General features: G+C 37.0%; 2 protein-coding genes across 2 annotated transcripts; one reads left to right on the top strand and one right to left on the bottom strand.

Annotated features, from left to right (window-relative positions):
• Positions 1-13,050: 13,050 nt before the first annotated feature.
• On the bottom strand, positions 13,051-18,564 carry LOC145208944 (corticotropin-releasing factor receptor 1-like). The gene is made up of 2 exons (XM_080079190.1): positions 14,334-18,564; positions 13,051-14,237 (listed from the first exon to the last, which is right to left on the bottom strand). The coding sequence occupies exons 1-2, from the start codon at positions 14,443-14,445 to the stop codon at positions 14,053-14,055; spliced, it is 297 nt and encodes a 98-aa protein (XP_079935316.1). The 5' UTR covers positions 14,446-18,564; the 3' UTR covers positions 13,051-14,052.
• A 44-nt stretch (positions 18,565-18,608) lies between these two features.
• LOC145208942 (uncharacterized) lies at positions 18,609-21,459 on the top strand. The gene is made up of 9 exons (XM_080079188.1): positions 18,609-18,681; positions 18,820-18,957; positions 19,483-19,610; positions 19,777-19,986; positions 20,139-20,376; positions 20,446-20,595; positions 20,736-20,866; positions 20,962-21,045; positions 21,298-21,459. Exons 1-9 carry the CDS (start codon positions 18,609-18,611, stop codon positions 21,361-21,363), a joined length of 1,218 nt encoding a protein of 405 aa, XP_079935314.1. The 3' UTR covers positions 21,364-21,459.
• The last annotated feature ends 1,309 nt before the right edge of the window (positions 21,460-22,768 follow it).

Below are 22,768 nucleotides of genomic sequence, written 5' to 3'. Positions count from 1 at the left end.
TACATTTCTGAAACCATTTTCAGTGTTTTGAAATTGTTAGTTAAAGGCCATTGGACAGTTCAACTTTCTATGCTGTTTGGTATGGGTGGCTTGTTCATTAGAATATATGCAAACATGTTCTTGTTGTGTTTCTGTCATGCATAAAGGACACACCAAGATAATCGTTGCTTATTTCGCATTGTGTATTTGCTAGATTCGTTTCTGTCATTCCATAAATTGGTAACTATATTGACTTCACACTCCCAGTTAAACGGAATAACTATGCTGCTTATATCGCAACAAAATGTTAGTTTTTAAACCTCGCTTAATATTGAATTTATACATTTATGCTCTCTTTAAGGGTTTGTTGTGATCGAAATTTAGCATGTTTAATATTCATTACTGGCTTGTTTATACTAAAGTCTACATAAAACACAAGTGGATCAAACCAGTGTTCTAAGATAGAGCAGCATGGAGCCATTTTGTGTCCAAATTAATACAGCGGGTATGAGTAAAAAAAACATAAATTGTCCGAATTTTACAAACTGGAAAGCTTTAACGGCGTGAGTGAGACTCAATCGCGTAAGGACATGTTGGAAAACTTTTTTTACTAAGACTTTGGTTTGGACCTGCACAGAACAACGTAATTTTGATTACCGTTTGCTGATTCATGAAACCGAAATGTAAACCGGTAAAACGTTTGGTGTTTGTGCCACAGCATTAACCTATTTGTCCATAGCAGATTCATTTCTAGTTAATGATTGGTTTATTGGCAGTTTAAAAGTCGAAACGATTGGCAGTTCTTTGAAGGAACATTTATAGGTCACTGATGATTGACAACTTAGTCGAGAAGTTACTCCTCTTCTGCAACATCCTCCAATTGATCGTTGTTGTCCTCTTCCTCTTCCTCTTCTTCTTCATCTAAAATTTGAATACAGATTCAATAGTGGTCTAAGAAATCCAAAAGCTACATAAAGCGGTAGATCAAAATCGCTATTTGACGGTCAAATAGTACTTTTACTTGGTAGACTGGAATTTAAAATTATATGTGATTGGGCTTTTTGTAAGTTTTTGGGTAACAGCTTTTTAAGTTAGTTAGTTATATCTACTTCCTAATTAATTGTAGTTGCACAAATGCATGGCGGCTGTGAAAACAACAATAGAGACGATAATTATGAACGCAAAAATGTTTGCAGTAAATTTGAATAAAAACAACGTTTTGCTGGTGATACTTTTCTTGTAAAAGACTCCTATCTGATAAAAATTACCTTTTGGGCAAAAACATTACACTAGGTATATCCCAGGTGCGTTGTATATTGCACTAGGCTTGTTAAATTTGGCTAAAATGCACGAATATAAAACTGTATTCTACAACAGTTTGTAAATTTCTCATATCTATGTACAAACAAATAATATAACGCACCTCCGGAACGTCTTCGTCGTCTCCACCCGAAACGTCGTCGCCATACAGATCTTCGACGTCTTCTTCTAGACACGCCTTCAGATTCTTTCACCATGGTGCAGAGCACACCGATAAGGAGAAGAGCGAGCAAGAGCTTGTTCATCTGCAAAACATAAAATGTTACCGAGCCGTTTTGACTCATGTTGTTAACCAAACAGCTTCCACCACTTACCTTGAATGCTTGTTTGTGTTGGTCACAAAATGAGTGTCGGTTGAGCTGTTTCGTCTCGTATTTATACCCTTTGACATATGCTCTGACATGCGGCGTGGCGGTTTTCGCCAATCAAAGTAGGAAATAATAAACTTGATTTCCAATTTAGGGAAGGATGGAAATTATCACTGTATTCACTGAATTGCACTATGGACTGTGATCAATGACGATTTGTCTAACTGTCACATTGTTTCTTGTCACATGGAACGTCGAAATATAGTTTATCACGCCACAGACGTGGCTTGGAATGATGAACGGGCCAAATCAAGTGTGCTTTGTGGAAACCGGCTAAAAATTGACCAAATAATTTGTTGTCACCCCTTTACTGTTTAAGTATTCGTTCAGTACAGCAATTTTCATTACTACCATTTTTTTGAGTCGTTTGGTAAACGCAATTTAGAGCAAAAGCAATTAGACAAAACTAAATCAGTACAAAAAAATCAGCAAACCTGGTGTTTGAATACACCACATTACAAAAATTTTCTGCGCTACTAAACCCTCAAAACGTATGACAAAGTCATTTGACGAATAATATTTAAGGTTGAGGCTACCTTGACACCTTAGTTAATAATAAGGGTTTTATGTATTTAGTCCCCAAACCTATTGAAACGTTTGGTGGTTTGAACAGATATTTGTCGAAAATTTCGATCTGACTTTTCCATATTGTCTGTGCTAACAATTAACCTACATTAATTTTGTTTAAAGTTTCTGCTCATGTTTTTGTCTTCGTCACATTCTATATTTCAAAAACCATATTCAGTGTTTTTTACTGGTTAATTAAGGGCCATTGTACATTTCAACTTTTCTCGTGTAATGGTGGCGAGTCATTTTAATGTTTGTGCATGGTGGTTTGACGTTGGCTGAAATTTATTTAGGAAACTGGTTTGCAAGCAATATTTTCTGTGGGAGTAACTTGTCTATGGTGTACACTGTGCAATGTGAACACGCGTACCATATTAGTACCCGCGCTGAAACATTTATGTAGACCAGCGATTTTAACACGGTATCACATTTTCCTGAGCATGTCACATGTTTACTTAACACAAAAGCGTTAGACAGTTTCTCATAGACCGCCAAGGTTGGTCAAAATGCGAAAAGTAATATCTAATGACATCGCTAAGTTTGTCGTCATTCTATCACTGTGTCATTAAGGCATGCACATAAAGTAAAACAATGAAAAGTGTAAGAATGGTAGAAGTTGGCGTTTGAGGCGCTTTACCGCCACCAGTGTACGGTTTACTGTTGCATCCTTCTGGAAAAATACATTAAATCCAAAAACACCAACTTTGACTCAAAACTGAGTCAACTCAGTGACAATGATATCTAATTTTTGTGTAAATTTAAAACACTTTTTTTAATTGAGTTTAATTTAAATCATGAAATACTTGTTGAGCATTTTTCGATGCAGTACTTGTTGTGAAACAGTTTTTGTTTTACATTTTCGCATTCGAAATTATGTGGATGTCCGCAGCCCCTCATAATAATTGTCGAATTGTGCATTCGCTCTGCAAATGTACACATACGTATGTTATTAAACTTAGCTACGAAACCAAAATTGTAAAAGCACAGAATATTGTTAAAATTACATGACGATCTTATATTGTCATATTACACACGGCCATTGTAAAAACGTTTCTGTCTCTTCAGATTTGGTGTATATTTCCTATTTGCTTGTCTTGTCTTCTAAACTTGATAAATGCTAATTTTCTGTTACTTTTTTGCAACATCTGCACGTCACAGCTTAAACAGCTGTCGCTTTAACTTGCAACGAACATTACCTGTTTGGTAGGGGTGACTTGTTCATTAGAATAGATGCAAACATGTACGAAATTATATGTAAAACTGCTTTGTTAGGTGTTTATCACAGTATTATAATTTGTGTTTTGCATAGTCTTTGGTTTAGGCATACTCCGCAGAATCTTATTTTGATTAGCGCTTGCTGTTTCACGAAACAAAAATATATCGGTAAAAAGTAATCGGTTAAAAAGTCATGCTTCCTTGCGTTTGGTGTTTGTGGCATAGAATAAGCCTGTTTGTACATAGCAGATTCCCCTGTTTATTTGTACATAGCAGACAGCTAGTTACAATTGGTTTATTGGCAGTTTAAAAGTCAAAACGATTGACAGTTGTTTGAAGGACCATTTAAAGGTCACTGATGATTGACAATGATTGACAATAATCGAGAACTTAATCTTCTTCTGCAACATCCTCAAATTCATCGTTGTTGTCCTCGACCTCTTGTTCTTCATCTAAAATTTAAACAGACATCAATTGCGGTAAAAGAAATCCGGAATTTAAAATTGTACATGACAGGGATTTAGTAAGGTTTCTAGATAACAGCTATTTTAAGTTAGTTAGTTATATCTACTCTCTAATTAATTGCATTATTGATATAATCTACCAATGTATGGCGGCTGTGAAACAACATTAAGGGCGGTATCTGTAAACGCAGTAATGGTTGCAGTAACTCTGGATAAAAGCAGCGTTTTGCTGGTGAAACTTTTGTTGTAAAAGACTCTTATCTAAAAAAATGTACAAAAGGACAAAAACATCACACGAGGTATATCTCAGGCTTGTTAAATTAAGCTAAAGTGCAGGAATATAAAACAGTATTCTACATCACTTTGTAAAATTGTCATAGCTATGTACCAACAAATAATGTGACGCACCTCCTAATAAACGTCTTCGTCTCCAGGAACGTCGTCGCCTTGTGACGTATCTTCGACGTCTTCTTGTAACTAACCACGCGCCTTCAGAATCTTCAACCATGGTGCAGAGCACGCCGATAAGGAGGAGAGCGAGCAAAAGCTTGTTCATCTGCAAAACATCAAATGTTACTGGGCCGTTTTGACTCATTTTGTTAACCAAACAGCTTCCACCTCTTACCTTGAGTGCTTGTTTGTGTTGATCACAAAATGAGTGTCGGTTGAGCTGTTTCTTCTCGTATTTATACGCTTTAACATGTGCTGTTGCATAAGGCGTGTCTGTTTGTCCCATAAGAATAGGAAATAATAAACTTGCCGCTGATTTCCAATTTGTGGAATGATGGAAATTAGCACTGCGTCCGCTGGATTGCACAATTGTGCATTAATGTACTGGCAATAAGGTCTGTGGTCAACGACGATTTGGAAACCACTTTAGTACAATTCCAACTACACGGTTTTCTATAAATCCTACTGTAGAAATAAACATGTTCCATGATCAGTTTGATTAAGCTGATTAAAAAGAGAAAAAGCATTTTACTTTGTTACAATATTTTTTACCAAAATTAAAGAAAGGAAAAAATTTCCCAATTCTCAACAGGCATAATAAAGCTTGGATAACTATCTGACAGGTTTCATGTTGGGGACACATTAAGTGTATTTAGCTAAAGCGACGTATCCTTGTGTTTTCCTTAGTCAATTGTAGGCATAAAACATACCATGTCTACTTAGTACCGAATTAGGGGTCATTTAGTCACAACGAAGGACCAGTTATTTTAGGTTGAATTACACATATATTGGCGACAGAAGGTCAATCTCATGCCCCAAATATTTTTAAACTGTTCTATGTCGTTGTGTTATCAGTTGATTTTTCTACCAATATGAAGCAAGTTTTTATTTGAACAGTTTTGTGTGATCTGACATCGGATTTTTAGGTACAAATTTGTGACTGTAAATGGAAAAGATTTTTACTTTGCCGATGGTAAACTGCACGCATGATGTGAAACTTTAAACATTGCAACTGCTAGCACTTGGAACATCAACATGTTTTGAAGCATACGCCACTCGTCGCTTGGTTGAAGCATATTGCAGTTGTACAATGTGTTTAGCAGCGGACAGGAAACTGTATGGGCAGCCGCCGATTTCGAAAGATTTTGAATTGTAGTTTTAATTTCCCAGCAAACTTGTTATTGTGTTGGGACCGTTATTTTTTTCCCAGCACCGCCCACATGATGTGAAATTCCCCCATATGGCTGTAAATACAGGCTGGGAACGTTTTGTGAGCCTTCAAAATACAAGTAGTTCAAATGCATGTGTTTATATTAAACTGTCTTAAATCGACCAGAGTAATCACTTGACTCTTGGTTCTACAATTTTACCAACACTTGGAGCCTTATTTGAGATTTGTTCAACAAGTCATGTTCGGGTCCAGTTTCGGTCACTTATTAACACCTTTTGAGAATTATTAGCGCATTTAGGTCTATATGCGTTCCGGGTAAATGTCAACCCTTGTGTGAAATTATAATAAAAAAACATTTATTTTGAACATTTAGCCTCTGTTTGACTTGTCATAGTTTAATAATTCCAAGAATTCGTCACCAAATAGACATGCAGGCACCGAAATGCTAGGCTTGTGTGATTTTTAATGTTGTCTTTAGCGGATAATCTCATTCTGCCCTCATGCGTACGATAGCTTGGTATGCCGTATGTAAATTTGCTTTAACGTTGGACATGCTTAAATTGCCATGACAGTGATGTGAGTATTTTGAAAGGGGGACTTTACTACCAATTGTTGAGTGTTTTGGTAAACGCAATTTAGATCAAAGGCAATTAGACAAAACTAAATCAGCAAAAAAAATCAGCAAACCTGGTATTTGAATACATCACATTACAAAAATTTGCTGCACTACTAAGCCCTCTGTGATTTGAATCCTCCTAAAAAACAAAACGTATGACAAAGTCAATTGACGAATAATATTTAAGGTTGAGGCTACCTTGACACCTTTGTTAATAAAAAGGGTTTTATGTAATTAGTCCCCACACTTATTGAAACGTTTGGTGGTTTGAAGAGATGTTTGTCAAATATTTCGAAATACATTCTGTTTAAACTGCCTTATCAATTACAAAACCTTGTTAAAACCTATGGTTAATAATGGCCGAAAATGTAAGTTTTATTTATTTGACGACAAAACATATCTCGCATTTTATAACTGCATTAATGAAATGCCATAAAAAATAACACTAACTGGTCGTTTGCAAAAGATCACCAACATGGTTATAAGCATCAGAATTAAAGTAAATCTTTTTTAAGGAAATCGCGTATTCATGGCAACGAGAAGAATATGTTTTCTGCTGACACCATGCGGCAAAACATAAGTCTGCAAAACTAAAAACTAGCAATCAATCACTTTAAATTAACTCCAATGTGTTCCATAAATTCAACTGTTGAAATAAACATGTTCAATTATCAGTTTGATAAATTAAGTAATAAAAAAAACAGCAAAAACAAGTTTTTTTTCTACTTTATCAACAAAAATGTTTAAAAACACTCTACTTCTCACACGCTAAAAAGCTTTTTGCGTATTTAATCTGACATGGTGCGGAATAAACCATACCATGTCTATTAGTATCAAATTTGTGGATATTTAGTCACAATTAGTTACAGACCAGTCATTTTATGGTGCTTTACCCGTGTTTTGACCTCGTCTATGTCGTTCTATTAATATATTTCTACCACTGTTAAAAAATTAACGAATTTTTCGTAAGTTTTTAAAGGATTCACCCATTTTCACCTCTTTAACCCCAAAATATTCGTTTCTGTCTAACGCTGGTTTGTAACGCTGGTTTGGTCAAGAAAGAGTGCATTAAATTTATTCAAATTCGGACAAATGTTAGTTATTGATCCATATTTGATCCTCCTGAAGTTTGACACCAAATGACTTAGCGGTTCACCCACAGGCCCCCAAAATGTAAATTTTTTGAAACGACTGTACTGGCTAAAGTATACAATCTAGGAGTTTTATGCTTTGTTGGTTGGTGCAATGTAAGGTGTTCTAAAAATTTTTCCAACTTTTCATTGGATTCAGCCATTTTTCACCCCTCATACACCGAAATAATCGGTTTTAGTTTTAGGCCAGAAATACAAGGCCTAACATGTTGATATTTTTCACAATTGTTTGCAGTAGGTTACTCGTTTATATTTAATTATATGTAACAATATATTGCATTTGTAGTTTGACTGGTCAAGCGAGAGATCAAGTGCCCTGCATGTTTCTACCCGAGTCCTGTCTTAACTCTATGAAGTAACAGCCCAATCTGGCTGAAATTTGAAACTATGTTTTACCCGAGTCCTGTCTTAACTCTGTAAAGCAACAGCCCAAACTGCCATAATGTATACTGATTGAAATATACAGAGACAATATTTATTCCAGTACTTGTGAAAGTGTGACCCTGACGTCTCATTTACTCCGTTAATCTACACCACATATGAACCACCCATAATGGGTGTGGCGTCGCATTACGCCTGTGTACTACACTATAAAATCTGCTAACGCTTACCGGCGTCGTGATTTGACGCAATCTTGTGGCGGCATTTGGTGCCAAAACGCCTGTTAAATGCCTCAAGATTTGGAATTTTAGAGTTCATTACTGGCTTGTTTGCGCCAAAGTCCATGTAAAACACAAGTTACTCAAACCATTGTCCTGTGATGTACGCATATAGGTAAAAAACATAAATTGTCTGATCTTTACAAACTGGAGAGCTTTAACGGCGTCAGTGTGACTCCATCGCGTAACAACCTGTAGGAAAGGACTTGGGTTTGGGCCTACACAGAACAACGTAATTTTGATTACCGCTTACTGATTCACCTAACCAATTTTTAAAAAGTAATCGGTAAAATACCATTTTTCTTGCGTTTGGTGTTTGTGCCACAGAATTACCCTGTTTGTACATAGAAGAGTCATATCTAGTTACGATTGGTTTATTAGCATTTTAACGATTGGTTTATAGGCAGAGGTCAAAACGATTGGTAGTTCTTTGAAGGAACGCTCAAAGTTCACTGATGATTGACAACTTAGTCGACAAATAGCTCCTCCAGTTTATCTGCAACATCCTCCAGATTATCGTTGTTGTCCTCTGCCTCGTGTGCTTCGTCTAAATCTATAATATAAATAGGAACTCAATAGTGGTCAAACCAATCCAAAAGCTACATAACGCGGTAGCTCGAAGTCGTTATTTGACTGTCAAATAGTACTTTTACTTGGTAGACTGAAATTTAAAATTGTATGTTATAGGGCTTTTTGTAACGATCATTAGGTAACAGCTATTTTAAGTTAGTTATATCTACTTTCTAATTAATTGCATTATTGAGACAATCCACAATTGCATGGCGGCTGTAAAAAACAACATTAGGGGGATAGCTTTGAACGCAGTAATGTTTGCAGTAACTCTGGACGAAAACATTACACTACGTATATCTCAGGCTTGTTAAATTTAGCTAAAGTGCACGAATACAAAACAGTATTCTACATCACTTTGTAAAATTTTCATAGCTGTGTACAAACAAATAATATAACGCACCTCCTGAACGTCGCCTTGCATAATATCTTCGACGATAGAAAATTCTTCTTCTTCTATACACGCTGTAATATGCTTCAACCATGGTGCAGAGCACGCCGATAAGGAGAAGACCGAGCAAGAGCTTGTTCATCTGCAAAACATCAAATGTTACTACGCCGTTTCGACTCATTTTGTTAACCAAACAGTTTCCACCACTTACCTTGAATGCTTGTTTGTGTTGGTCACAAAATGAGTGTCAATTGAGCTGTTTTTTCTCGTATTTATACCCTTTAACATGTGTTCTGGCATACAGCGTGGCGATGTTCCCAAATCAAATGAGGGAAATAATAAACTTGCGACTAGTTTCCAGTACGGGGAATGATGGAAATTAACGCCGCCTCCGCTGGATTGCACAATGTAGGCTACTGGCAATTAAGGTCTGTGGTCAACGACGATTTGGAAACCACTTTAGTACAATTCCAACTACACAGTTTTCTATAAATCCTACTGTAGATATAAGCATGTTTCATGATCAGTTTGATTAGTAAGGTATTAAAAAAGGAAACAGCATTTATTTTTTATCAACAGTTTTTTTGAACAGAAGTAAAATTTCACAATTTTTGACAGGCTTAATAATGCTTGGATAACTATCTGACAGACTTCATGTTGGGGACAAACTAAGTGTATTTAGCTAAAGCGACGTATCCTTGTGTTCTCCTTACCCAGTTATAGGCATAAAACATACCATGTCCACTTAGTACCAAATTTTGGGTTATTTAGTCACAACGATTTTAGGACCAGTCATTTTAGGTTGCATTACACATATAATAACAGAAGGTCAATCTCATGCCCCAAATATTTTTAAACTGTTTTATGTCGTTGTGTTATAAGTTATTTTTTACCAATATGAAGCAAGTTTTTGATTTGAACAGTTTGATGTGATCTTAACTCGGATTTTGAGGTACAAATTTGTCACTGTAAATGGAAAAGATTTTTACTTGGGCACTGGTAAACTGCACACATGATCTGAAACTTTAAACATTACAACTGCTATAGCACTTGCTACCTCAACATGTTTCGAAACATATGCCACTCGTCGCTTGGTTGAAGCATATTGCAGTTGTACAATGTGTTATAACAGCGGACAGGAAACTGTTGAGCAGCCGCCAATTTTAAAAGAAGCTAAATTGTAGCTTTAATTTCCCAGCAAACTTGAAGTTATTGTGTTTAGGGCCGTTATTTTTTTCCCAGCACTGTCCACATGTTGTGAACTTCCCCCATATGGCTGTAGATGCAGGATGGTAACTTTGTGTGAGCCTTCAAAATACAAGTAGTTCAAATGCATGTGTTTATATTAAACGGTCTTGAATCGGGCCAGACTAATAATTTGATACTTGGTTCCACAATTTCACCAACTTTTGGAACCTTATTTGAGATTTGTTTCAACAAGTCATGTTCGGGTCCAGTTTCGGTCACTTATTAACACCTTTTGAAAAATATTAGCGCATTTAGGTCTACATGCGTTCCGGGTAAATGTCAACCCTTGTGTGAAATTATAATTAAAAAAACATTTCTTTTGAACATTTAGCCTCTGTTTGACTTGACATAGTTTAATAATTCCAAGAATTCGTCACCAAATAGACATGCAGGCACCGAAATGCTTGGCTTGTGTGAATTTTAATGTTGTGATTAGGTGGATAATCTCATTCTGCCCTCATGCGTACGATAGCTTGGTATGTCGTATGCAAATTTGCTTTAACGTTGGGCATGGTCAAATTGTCATGACAGTGATATGAGTATTTGAAGAGGGGACTTTCTCATTACTTGTGTATTTTTAGAAATGAGCCCGTCGTGAAGAAAAAAATGAAAGTACTGTAGTTGCCATTTCTCCTATTGAGGATTAACTAAGGCCGTGAACTTTCTACAAATGCAATCAATCAACACGTGTTTGTAAATTAGGCAGAAGAAATCATGTAAAAATTTGTCGAAACCTTGTGAAATATGGAAAAACTGTACACTCGCCTAAACTAAACTTTTATCCCTTAAAAAATTAGATGGAAACGAATTGTTGGAAATTTGCAACGGTTTTTCCAAATGAGGTAACATAACAAAATCTGTAAGTTTAAATCTGCTGGGCGTGAAAATAAGAAAAAAATGACGTTTATAAGTACAGTCGAAGTGCAATTAATAAAAAAAGACATGACGGGGGTTTTGGACCCTGTATTGGTCATACGACTAAGTTGCTTCGAATTTTTTTCAAGGCAGATTTTTTCTCGTTCCCAATTTGCGTGCAATACGTGTACAAAAACGCATTTGCAAGATGCGCAACAAGTAAAAAATCTCATCATTATATAAGTTTATTGACTCTATTTAATTGTATTGTCACTAAACCAGTGCTGTTCAACCTTTTTAGGTCACGAAATCTTTAGAGTGTTTGCCAAATTTATTTACTATGTGCTGGGAGACGTGCTTGTCCGTAACAATAGTATAAATTATAAAGATATTCCTGTGTGTGTCACACAGAACCCACATCGAAGAGACGACACAAAAAAACGAACATGTATACCACCGGGTGGGTGTCTGACGATTTTGGTTGTTTTATTCTTACCGTGGGTTTGCCAAACCTAGGCCTTCTACACTTTTGTAAACACATAACCAAAAATAAATCTAACCACAAATCTAAACGCGTTTTTGGAGGAGTGCTTTACTTTGAATTTAACGCAAGGTCAGTAGAAGATTGCAGCACTTGCTATCACGTGCTTGCATTTGAATACAAACAACAAGATCTTATCAAGTCTGACGAGATTTAACTATTATTTCGATTATTCGTGTTTGTCACCTAGCGTCAAGTTTGAGGCATATTGCAGTTGTACAATATGTTTAACAGCGAACAGGAAATGTTAAGCAGCCGCCAATTTCAAAAGATTTTGAATTGATGCTTTGGTTTCCCGGCAAACTTGTGTTATTGTGTTTAGGACCGTTATTTTTCCCAGCACCGCCCACATGTTGTGAACTTCCCCCATATGGCTGTAGATGCAGGATGGTAACTTTGTGTGAGCCTTCAAAATACAAGTAGTTCAAATGCATGTGTTTATATTAAACGGTCTTGAATCGGGCCAGACTAATAACTTGACCCTTGGTTCCACAATTTCACCAACTTTTGGAACCTTATTTGAGATTTGTTTCAACAAGTCATGTTCGGGTCCAGTTTCGGTCACTTATTAACACCTTTTGAAAAATATTAGCGCATTTAGGTCTACATACGTTTCGGGTGAATGTCAACCCTTCTGTGAAATAAAAACATTTCTTTTGAACATTTAGCCTTTGTTTGACTTAACAAAGTTTAATAATTCCAAGAATTTGTCACCAAATAGACATGCAGGCACCGAAAGGCTAGGCTTGTGTGAATTTTAATGTTGCCTTTAAGCGGATAATCTCATTCTGCCCTCGTGCGTACGATAGCTTGGTATGTCGTATGCAAATTTGCTTTAACTTTGGACATGGTCAAATTGCCATGACGCAGTGATGTGAGTATTTTGAAAGGGGGACTTTCTCATTACTTGTGTATTTTATGAAAAGGGTGAACATTTTTCATTGCGGTTTTTGCAGAAAGAAAGTATAAAAGTACCGAGTACTTTCATATTATAAAACATCAGCCAAAAAAATGATCTCAAAAGTTCCCATAATCAACAGCCATCAGGTGCTTGCATTTGAATACAAACAACAAGTTTTTATCAAGTGACGAGATTCAAACTATTATTTCGATTATTCGTGTTTGTCAACTAGCGTGCCGTTTGTAATATCAAACGTAGTTTCATTTATCGTGCGGTGGTACTAAGGCGTGGCAGTTATGTATTTTTATAATTTTACCATTTAAACTTCGTATAGTTTTAAATACCGCAAACTTGTTGACCATGTGTCTCATATCGTTTGATTTTGACTTACACTTGCTTTTTTGTGGGATTGGTGTGTATTATCGTGTTATGGCTCTGTTTTTGATTGTCCCTTATCTGATGAAATAGTCAATTTAGAGGATAAAACTTACGACAAACCTAATTTTACTGTTTGTGCTTTAACCTTTATGGGGGGCACTTAAAATGTCACTACTATACAGACTGCACCCGTTCACTTGGTCAAAACTTGTTGTTTTTCACCACAGGAAGATCTGTGGTTGACACAGAACACAAATGAGAAGTACAACTCTCAGTAGATCACAATAGATAAAGGACATTTGTCATGATATTAATGAAATGTTTATATTTAGCCTATCTAAACGATACAAACAGCGCATGCAAGGATGATTCCTGTGCTATTTGCCGTATACTGAAGCCGTTCAACATGCAGACAAGAGGAACTGGAAATGTTTTGTCATTATCTGCAAATAGACTCGTTAACAATAACCATGAAATAGCAGCTCCGAGTACGTGTAACTTTACACGCCAGAAATAATAGCAAAAGAAGAAAACATAACACAATAGTGGTAAAATAGTGGCATTGTTTGAAAAATTATATATTTATCCTTTCAAAGCCACAAATGAGTTAACCATTTGCTTTTTTACAACATCACCAGTGGTTAAATACACAAATGCTTTGGTAAAAAGAACTAATATTGCATAAAAGACTAAAAAGAACCACTACCATTGCATGTATATTTGTTTTAACCAAGCAAAATATTACGTGCAGAGCCCGTGTTTAAAAGTTGAAACGGTTTAATATGATTTGCGACTGGTTTTATCACATAGCGAAATTGCGACTGGTGTTATCACATAGCGACAACATACGAAATACAATAGATTAATTGTTAATATTTGGTCTTGCAGCAACGGTGTTACAACACTCTTATGTACACGTTAAGCATTTAAGACACTAAAAGGGGTAATGCACAAAATAGCGACGTTAGTGTGACCCACAGCTCAGGCAAGAGGCTTGGTTGAATGTATTTTTTCAGAGCCTACTTCGAACTAATTGCAATGAAATTTTGTAGAAACCAAACTAATGTCGTCATTGTTTAAAGAACCAAAGACAGATTCCTACAAATACAGGGAAGTTGAGAATAACCAAAACATTCAAAACTACTTGTTTAAACTTTCATCCCCCCCCTCTGCTTAAATTTTGATCTCGCTAACATTTGAACTCTCCACTATTGTGGGTTTGCGTTAAGCTGCTGCTCCGTTCTGATACCAGCATTGCGCATGCGCAACAGGACTTCCTGTCTGATGTCGTCATCCATGACGCAGTACAGCAGAAAGACGACGATTCCCTGCGACCCGTTTACCAAGCTATGAATGTACATGAACACCTCATTCGAATTCTCGTCTCCGATTCCTGTAAAATACGATATGAGTTTGTTAAATCCAAACCACCTCTTTGAAAAGTAGCCAATCTAGCTCCGCAAATGTATGTGTTTAGATACCAATTTACCTGCAAAAAAAGCCAAAACCCAAGTTCCACCGAGCATCAGGAACAGAAAGAAAAAAGCCTTTGCTGCTCTCAACGCATCTCCTGTGCCTGGATCTTCTCCTCTGTTTCGCATCCTCGAAACACTTTTTTTATACGCTACTGGGTCCACAACAATACAAATGTTAAAGTTTCTAAAACGAGATTTATTCAACAAAACTGTAAAGACAAGAAGCTTTTCGCCCGAAACAAGGCAATTAAATAGCCAGCGTCGATTTGTAGAAACGCAAGGCGTCGGGTTGTAATACAGTAGAAGTATTGTCTGCCTCCAAACAAGCAACGATTAGCTTGGTTTGTCCTTTATGCATGACAGGAAACCGAATGCATGACAATACGAATTGTCAAAATATGTACCGTCAGTTTTTTTTCTCTGGAATAATGCAAGCACAAGCAAATCTACTATGCCAGTAGTTCTCAAAATGTGCTTCGCGATTTTGTTGTATTACTAAACACAGCTTAATAAATTTAAATTTCACAACTTAATGAAACGTTTCCTCATGAACTTTAATTTGCTGGTGCGTCGCAAGTCACGAAAACTTTTCCAGAGGCGTCGCAACGAAAAAAAAGTGTAAAAATCACTGTATTATGCTAAACACCTAACAGAGCAGTTTTATATGTAACGTTTAGTTACACACCAAGAACATGTATGCATCTATTCTAATTAACAAGCCACCCCTACCTAAGAGGAAAGTACCAAACATAATTAACAGAAAAGTACCCAATTAAAAACAGGAAAGTGCCCAACCCAAAACGGTAAAGTACCCAATTAAAAACAGGAAAGTACCTACGTAATTAACGGGAAAGTAGTTTGTAACACTGGCATTATTTGCCATTTGAGACACACGAGAAAACCCCTTAGTATAGCAAGTAAGTTTATACTCTATCTCTCCGTTATTACAGCGACGCTCTTAGGTTCCGGGTATTCGACAACAAGTTTAGCCACAGACGCAACTCCATTGCGCCTACGCATATTGGCTGGTGGCCAGAGGGCACAGATAACATCGTTAACCCACACGGGCCATTGTCAGTTAGATATGCCTTAATGAATCATTATTGTATGAGTTTATCTGCTGAACTTTGGCTTTTTACTATTTACATTGTGAAAGCTCACACAAAGTTCAATAATACCATCCTGCTTTAACAGTCATATGGGGAGGAAACATAAAGTTCACAACATAGGTGCTGGGTACGGTCCTAAACACAATAACTTCAAATTTGTTGTTCGCTGTTAAACATATTGTACAACTGCAATATGCTTTGATTTAAGAAAAAAGCCACGGCGTATGCCAGAGCCCATGGTAAAGGGTATAAATACGAGAAAAAACAGCTCAATCGATACTCATTTTGTGACCAACACAAACAAGCATTCAAGGTAAGTGGAGGAAGCTGTTTGATTAACAAAATGAGTCGAAACGGCTCGGTAACATTTGATGTTTCGCAGATGAACAAGCTCTTGCTCGCTCTTCTCTTTATCGGCGTGCTCTGCACCATGGTTGAAGAATGTGAAGGCGCATGGCATGATGGAAGTCGTCGAAGATACGTTGCAAGGCGACGTTTCAACCTAGGAGGTGCGTTATAATATTTGTTTGTCAACAGATGTGATAATTTTAAGTGTTATAGAATACAGAATATTATATTCGTGCATTTTAGCTAAATTTAACAAGCCTGAGATTTGCCTAACCCTGGTGTAATATGTTTTTGCCCGTAATTTTTGTCAGGTAAGAGTCTTTTACAGGAAAAATATCGCCAGCAAAAGAGTTACTGCAAACATTACTGCGTTCATAGCTATCGCCCCTAATGTTGTTTTTCCAGTCGCCATATATTGGTGGATTTTGTAAATAATGCGAATTTTATCAATAAATTAGTTAGAAAGTAGGCTAGATATACCCAACTATCTTGAAATAAGTGTTACCTAAAAAACCTCCGAAAAAAAAACCTTGTATACAATTTTAAGTTCCAGTCTACCAAGTAAAAGTATTTGACAGTCAAATAGCGAGTTCTAGCTACCGCTTTATGCAGCTTTTGCATTTCTTTGACCACTATTGAATCACTATTTAAATTTTAGACAAAGAACAAGAGAACGAGAAGGACAACAACGATGAATTGGAGGATGCTGCAGAAGAAGATTAAGTTTTCGACCAAGTTGTCAATCATTAGTGACCCTTGAGTGTTCCTTCAAAGAACTGCCAATCGTTTTGACTTTTAAACTGCCAATAAACCATTTGTAACTAGCTGTGAATCTGCTACATAGAAACAGGTTTATTTTATGGCACAAATACCACTCTCAAGGAAGCATGTTTTTTTACTTACATTTTGGTTTTGTGAATCAGCAAGCGGTAATCAAAATTACGTTGTACACTGTACGCCTAAACCAAAGTGTTTTTTAACTTTCTAACATATTTAGAGAAATGTTAGCGCATTTTCGTCTACATAAGCGCAGGTAAACTTCTACGCTTGTCAGTGTGAAATAGAAAACATTCCTTAAGAATAGTTTAGCCTCTGTTTGACTTGACATCGTTTAATAATTCCAAAAATTCGTCACCAAACTGACATGCAGGCGCTGATAAAATTGATGTGAGTCATTTGTAAAAGGGATTTTCTCATTACTCATCTAGGTATTGTTGAGCCATTTCTCCTATTGAACGTTAATTTTTGGGCATGAACTTTATACAAATGCAATCAATCAACATGTGTTTGCAAATTAGGCGGAAGAAATCATGTGAAAATTTGTCGAAACCTTGTGAAATATGAAAAAAGCGGAAACTCGTTTAAACCATTCTTCCCCAAAAAAGCAGATGGTAACGAAGCGTCAGAAATTTACAGCGGTTTTTCCGAATCACGTAACATACGCAAATCTGTAACTTAAGACCTACTTAACGCGAAAATAACAAACAAATGATTCACACGTTTGTGTGTAATGTCGAATTGCAGATGATAAAAGCAACCATGACGGGGTTTCGAACCCTGTATTGGTCATACGACCAAGTTGTTTCGAATTTTTCTTCAAGGCAGATTTTTTCTCGTTCCAAATTTGCGTGCATTACGTACATGGAAACGTATTTGTATGTTGCGTAATGAGCAAACAATCTCATCATCATAGAAGTTTATTGACTCAGTGCTATTTACCTTTTGAGGTCATAAAAGTTGTATTTTGAGTTTTTTACCCAAATATATTTTTGGCTCCATGAACAACAATGGTCTGCCACTCTGTGCTGGAAAGCATAATTGTCCGTAACAGTGGTATAAATCATTAAGGAATCCCTGTGAGTGTTGCACGAAACCCACGTTGAAGAGCCCTGCTTTGAGACCCACGAAAAACGAACATCTAACACAGGGTTGGTATCAGACGATTTGTGTAGTTTCATACCTGTGGTTAGCAGAACCAAAGCCATCTAAAGTTTAGTAAAAGAAAACTAATCACACAATCAAAATTACAATTTGTCCTACAATTCAACTTCTGTTTCCATACCAACATCCCACGAAATCACTGAACCCACCGTTGCTTTTGCTGTCACGGTAACAACTTCCAGAGGTTATGAACGCGATTAAAGGACAACTCAATTTGAAATACATCTTTTTTCAGCAGAACTGTTTGCTGCGAATTTTGGTTCAAGGTCAGTTGGAGACTTGCGGTCACCTGCTTGCATTTGAATGCAACCAACAACATCTTGTCGAGTCTACCTAAACATATACTTTACAAAACATTTTGACAGACTTTCGCAATCTTGGCTCCGGCAGAAAGCGTCCAATGCAAACGAGCATGCTAAGTGTTAAATAGGCTGCATAAAATCTTGCGCTTAAAATAGCTTTAGGTGGAGCCCTTGTGCGAGCTTATGGTTTGGCCAGCGCTCCTGTCGTACATTAGGTAAGCGCGAGACGATTACGTGGAATCGCGAATGGCTGCGAGGCATCAGGTTTCTCAGCATAAATACAAGGGTTTGGGTCTAGAACGGTACAGAGCCAGCAAGCCAGTCGGCGATGTAGACTGGTCGACGAGAAATATTTAGAAGCCAGATGATAATTTTTAGAAGCCAGACTGTGTATGAAAGTAGAGTGATATCGCTTTGGAGGTTGAAAAGATAACAAGCGCGGTTTAGACATTTGGAAAATGTCAAAAAAAGCATCTGAAAAATGGTGGCATATGCATGTATGAGTGATTGAACATTTTTCATTGCGGTTTGGCAGAAAGAAAGCACAAGCTACTGAATTATTTCCTAATATTAAAACTTAGATGAAAAAATGATGTCAAAACTGGTCGCAATTCTAGTATTGGCACTGTACGCCACTTTTGCTGTGGCTCAAGAAAATCAAGGTAAGAGTTATAAGGTTTGATAAAATCCGGTGCTTTAACATGTCAAAGTTTAACATGTATGTGACTGTGTAATTCTTGTCCGAAGTTATAGAAATACTATACTAGTGCAACATAAAGGTAATATTTCCGCCATTGCAGATGAATGCACTAGGGTCATATCTCACTATGGCAACGAAACCACTGTGACGGTCACGTGTCACCTTGACGGAACAATCACAATCAATGAAAACTTTACATATGCGACTCTCCACGGAATTCAAAACTTCGCCAAGCAAAGTAAGTTTCAACTTTTGTGTTGTTACATTCGTTCTGCTTTACACTAATTTAGCATGTTTACCGAAATGGATGTTTTCTATAAAGGCAAAGTCACGCGTTTTGTAATACTGGAAACTGAACAACAACTTTACAAGGCGGCGCATTTCATGTTCATATGTTGAGCGGAACCTAGATTTAAACGCTCAAGTGTATAGTAGATATATGACGTGATGTAAAAAACTTGGGTGAGAAATCACAACCAACATGAAAAAGTATGTGGACAACCATAAACCGTTTTGGAACTGGTTGGCGCATTTAAATGTTTTTGTTGATGTTATCTTGTTGCCACGAAGGTGTTTAATTCGAATGCCGAGAACGCATTTGAGGATGGTATCTGACAGCAAACCATTAATCATACTCACAGTATATAGTTTTACAAAGTTTAAACATTAAAGCCGTGTTGTGCTGAAAACATTCATTCTCCACGCGCGCATTCTACATTAGAACTTTAATGTTCTTCGCTCAAGTCTTAATTTGTTGTTGCAGAAGAGTCTGCGCTTACTGATACAGAAGATGACACAACTTCAAACACAATCTCATATCGCCTTATCATGGCCGACTCTGGGGTCAGCGCTATAGAAGATGGTGGTTTGGGATCCGTACCTAATCTTAAGGTAAACAATAAATAAAGCCGCTTCAAGAGTTTTTAACGACTGAATCTTCTGAGTAGCGTGATCGCGCATTTATAAAATTGCAAAATAATCGATAAACTACTACCAGGTGTTATTACGCAAGGCCTTTCAGGCAGCAAAAACTTTATTGCACATTTGTTTTCATCAGGAACTGAACTTTGGCAAAAATAGCCTTACCAATATCGGACTTTTGACCTTTTCTGGTGCATCGAATCTGGAGATTCTGGATTTGGGAGATAACTCCATCATAAATATCCAACCAAGATCGTTCGTGCCACTGAGCAGCGCTAAGACTTTGAATTTGAACAACAATAATCTTACTTCGATCAACTTCTTCACATTTCAGGGACTTGACCAGGTAGTCTAAAACATATTATGCTACAAAGAGCACGAGACCAGTGATTGTGTGTCATCCTGCAAGAGTAATTGATTGTTGGTATTAAAACCACAAAAATAATGACATCGGAAAATTCGCAAGCATTTTTTACCCAGGCCTTCTTTCTGATTTAGGTCAACTTCATCAACCTTGATAACAACAACATCAGCTTGTGGTCCAGCGCCGCGTTCGCGTATCTATGGCAACTCGAGTACCTCCACCTCGCCTACAACCGTATTTCCTCACTTGATGGCAGCAAACTTACAGGAATGAACTCTCTTAAATATTTATCTCTGAAGGACAACGTGATCGAAAGCATCGAGGATGGTGCTTTCAACGGCAAACCAAATTTAGAGACCTTGGACTTGTCTGGTATGTCCTGATTTCAAAATTGTCGATCATATAGACATGTATTAGCAAAGTGCATTTCATGTCTTTTAGGCAACAAATTGAGTAAGATTACGGTGGACACGTTCAGAGGTCTTACATCACTGAAAACATTAAATCTGCGCTACAACGTCATCAGAACAATTGACGACTATTCCTTTGCTCAAATGCATCAGTTGCGCGAGTTGGATCTGTCACATAATGGTGAGTGGATTTTTTTCTCAGTTTATCTGTTGTATTCAGTTTTAGGTTAAGTAAATTAGTCTAAATTACGGCAGTATCACCGGTCAGCAGTCTTACATCATGGCATATACGATCATAATGTTCGAATCTTGTTTTCGTAGGTCTCGCAACATTGAGTCGAGGCATGTTTATCGGAATGGAAAACATCAACAGTTTTAACGTAGCCGACAATTGGATGCAGGCAACTGCTCTCTCATCGGAACCTGAGTTCGACGAACCGAGAAACAAATTGGTAAGAACAAACTTGTACTCTAATTGCTGTGAGATCTTACGAATCGAAATTTCTGAAATGCAAGTTCATGTCAAAAACAAGAGTTTTGTTTCTAGATTGAAGCTATTGGAGTCGTATGTCGCAAGCCAGGAGTTTACTATGCAGACTTTTCTGGAAACTCTCTGACTTCTATGCTTCAGGTATCTAATCTGAATCAGTTTTGCCCTTAGAGGAAAGTATCGTATTTTATTGACACAATGGTTCATACAAAACGAACAGCCAATGACTATTTCAAAATAGCCTACTAGCCCTGGTTGTGATATTATAGCGAAGTTAAACATTTGTCTGAATACATGGCGTGTTTATAGTTTTACTAATATTAACCAAGCGGTACATCATTGCTTGTCACTCTATTAGTTCACTACATTAATCATTCATGTGTATATTTTCAGAATGTGACAGAACAAGCTCTTGGCTTTGATTTCTCGGATCCCAGTCAACATGTCTGCGTTTTATAAGCTGAGTTACTGCAAACCATGATGTTTCAAGAGTTTCTATCCTGGTCTTTACACGGAGAAAAAACTCGCAACACGCCAAGTCATTGCCACCATACTACTCCCTTACACCATTGCACTTGCATACGTTGTACTTGTATACATACTCTCGTAAACGAAGTTTTCGATGCCATTGTTTTCCTATTATCTCACAATGCAGAGATTAAATAAAGTAAAAACGATGTGTTAACCTAATGTGTTATTGTCTTGAAAAGGTTACTTTAAGTAACCTAATACAACTTCTGGATTTGGTTGCAAATTCTAATCTGAGCGGCGATAAAATTTCACTTAGGTGGCCTAGGAACAAGTTGTTTAATTTACTACGTTTCGACCCACAACGGACGTTTAATGCGTTTTAAGCCAAGTTTCCTGATAGAACTACTAACACAAGAACTCACGGCACAGACCTGCTAATCTTCGATAGGTGACGCAACGGAGCATAAGCGTTTGCAATGACAATATTTGCTGACTCGTCAAATACAAATGATTTTGGCGTGCAATTTTTAATAATAAATACGATCCTTTTTATTTGGGCCAAACTTGTTTTCTCCAAGCTTGAGTACTAATATATGCGGTACAGAACTATGTAAAAAAACACAGTTTTTGTCACAACCTCGACCAGTGACATTAACTTGTCGAATCTATTTTATTCTACAGATTGCGCGAACAAAATCGTTACAGGCACCTGCTCAATGATTAGAGGCACAATCATTCGTTATCATTTGTCATTCGTAGCAGGGTTTAAATCATTCGTAGCAGGGTTTAGTTTAGGGTAACACTTTTTGTCTAGTTTGAGGAAAAGGCACAAGTTTGTGACTGTAAATGAAAAAAAAATTGCTTTGCAACTGCAACAGCTATGGGACTTGACACATCAACATATTTCAAAGCATATGCCACTTGCCGTGCGGTTTAAACATATTGCAGTTGTACAATATGTTTAACGGCAGACAGGAAACTGTTGAGCAGCCGCTATTTTCGGAAGATTTTGAATTGTAGCTTTAATTTCCTGGCAAACCTATTGTATTTAGGACCGTACCAAGCACCGCCTTCATGTCGTGAACTTTAAGTATCCCCATATGGCTGTGGAAGCAGGATGGTATTATTGAACTTTGTGTGAGCTTTTACAATGCAATGAGTGCGCGTAAATCAAACAACTTCTAATTATTTTTCGGGCGGGATTTTCTAGTCGGTTTTGTGCTCAAGTTCATATTAAACGGCCTTGAACCGGGCCAGAATAATAAATTGACTCTTGGTTCCACTATTTCATCAACTTTTGAATCTAATTACAGATTTATTCCAACAAATGCAGGTTCCGGTCCAGTTTTGGTCATTTATTAACAGTTAAACTTCTACCCATGTCAGTGTGTAA

This window comes from Phallusia mammillata, chromosome 1, assembly GCF_965637545.1.
Source record: "Phallusia mammillata chromosome 1, kaPhaMamm4.hap1.1, whole genome shotgun sequence".
Taxonomy (NCBI): Eukaryota; Metazoa; Chordata; class Ascidiacea; order Phlebobranchia; family Ascidiidae; genus Phallusia; species Phallusia mammillata.
The sequence above is the reverse complement of the archived record's forward strand: the minus strand, read 5'-3'. Positions and strand labels throughout refer to the sequence as shown.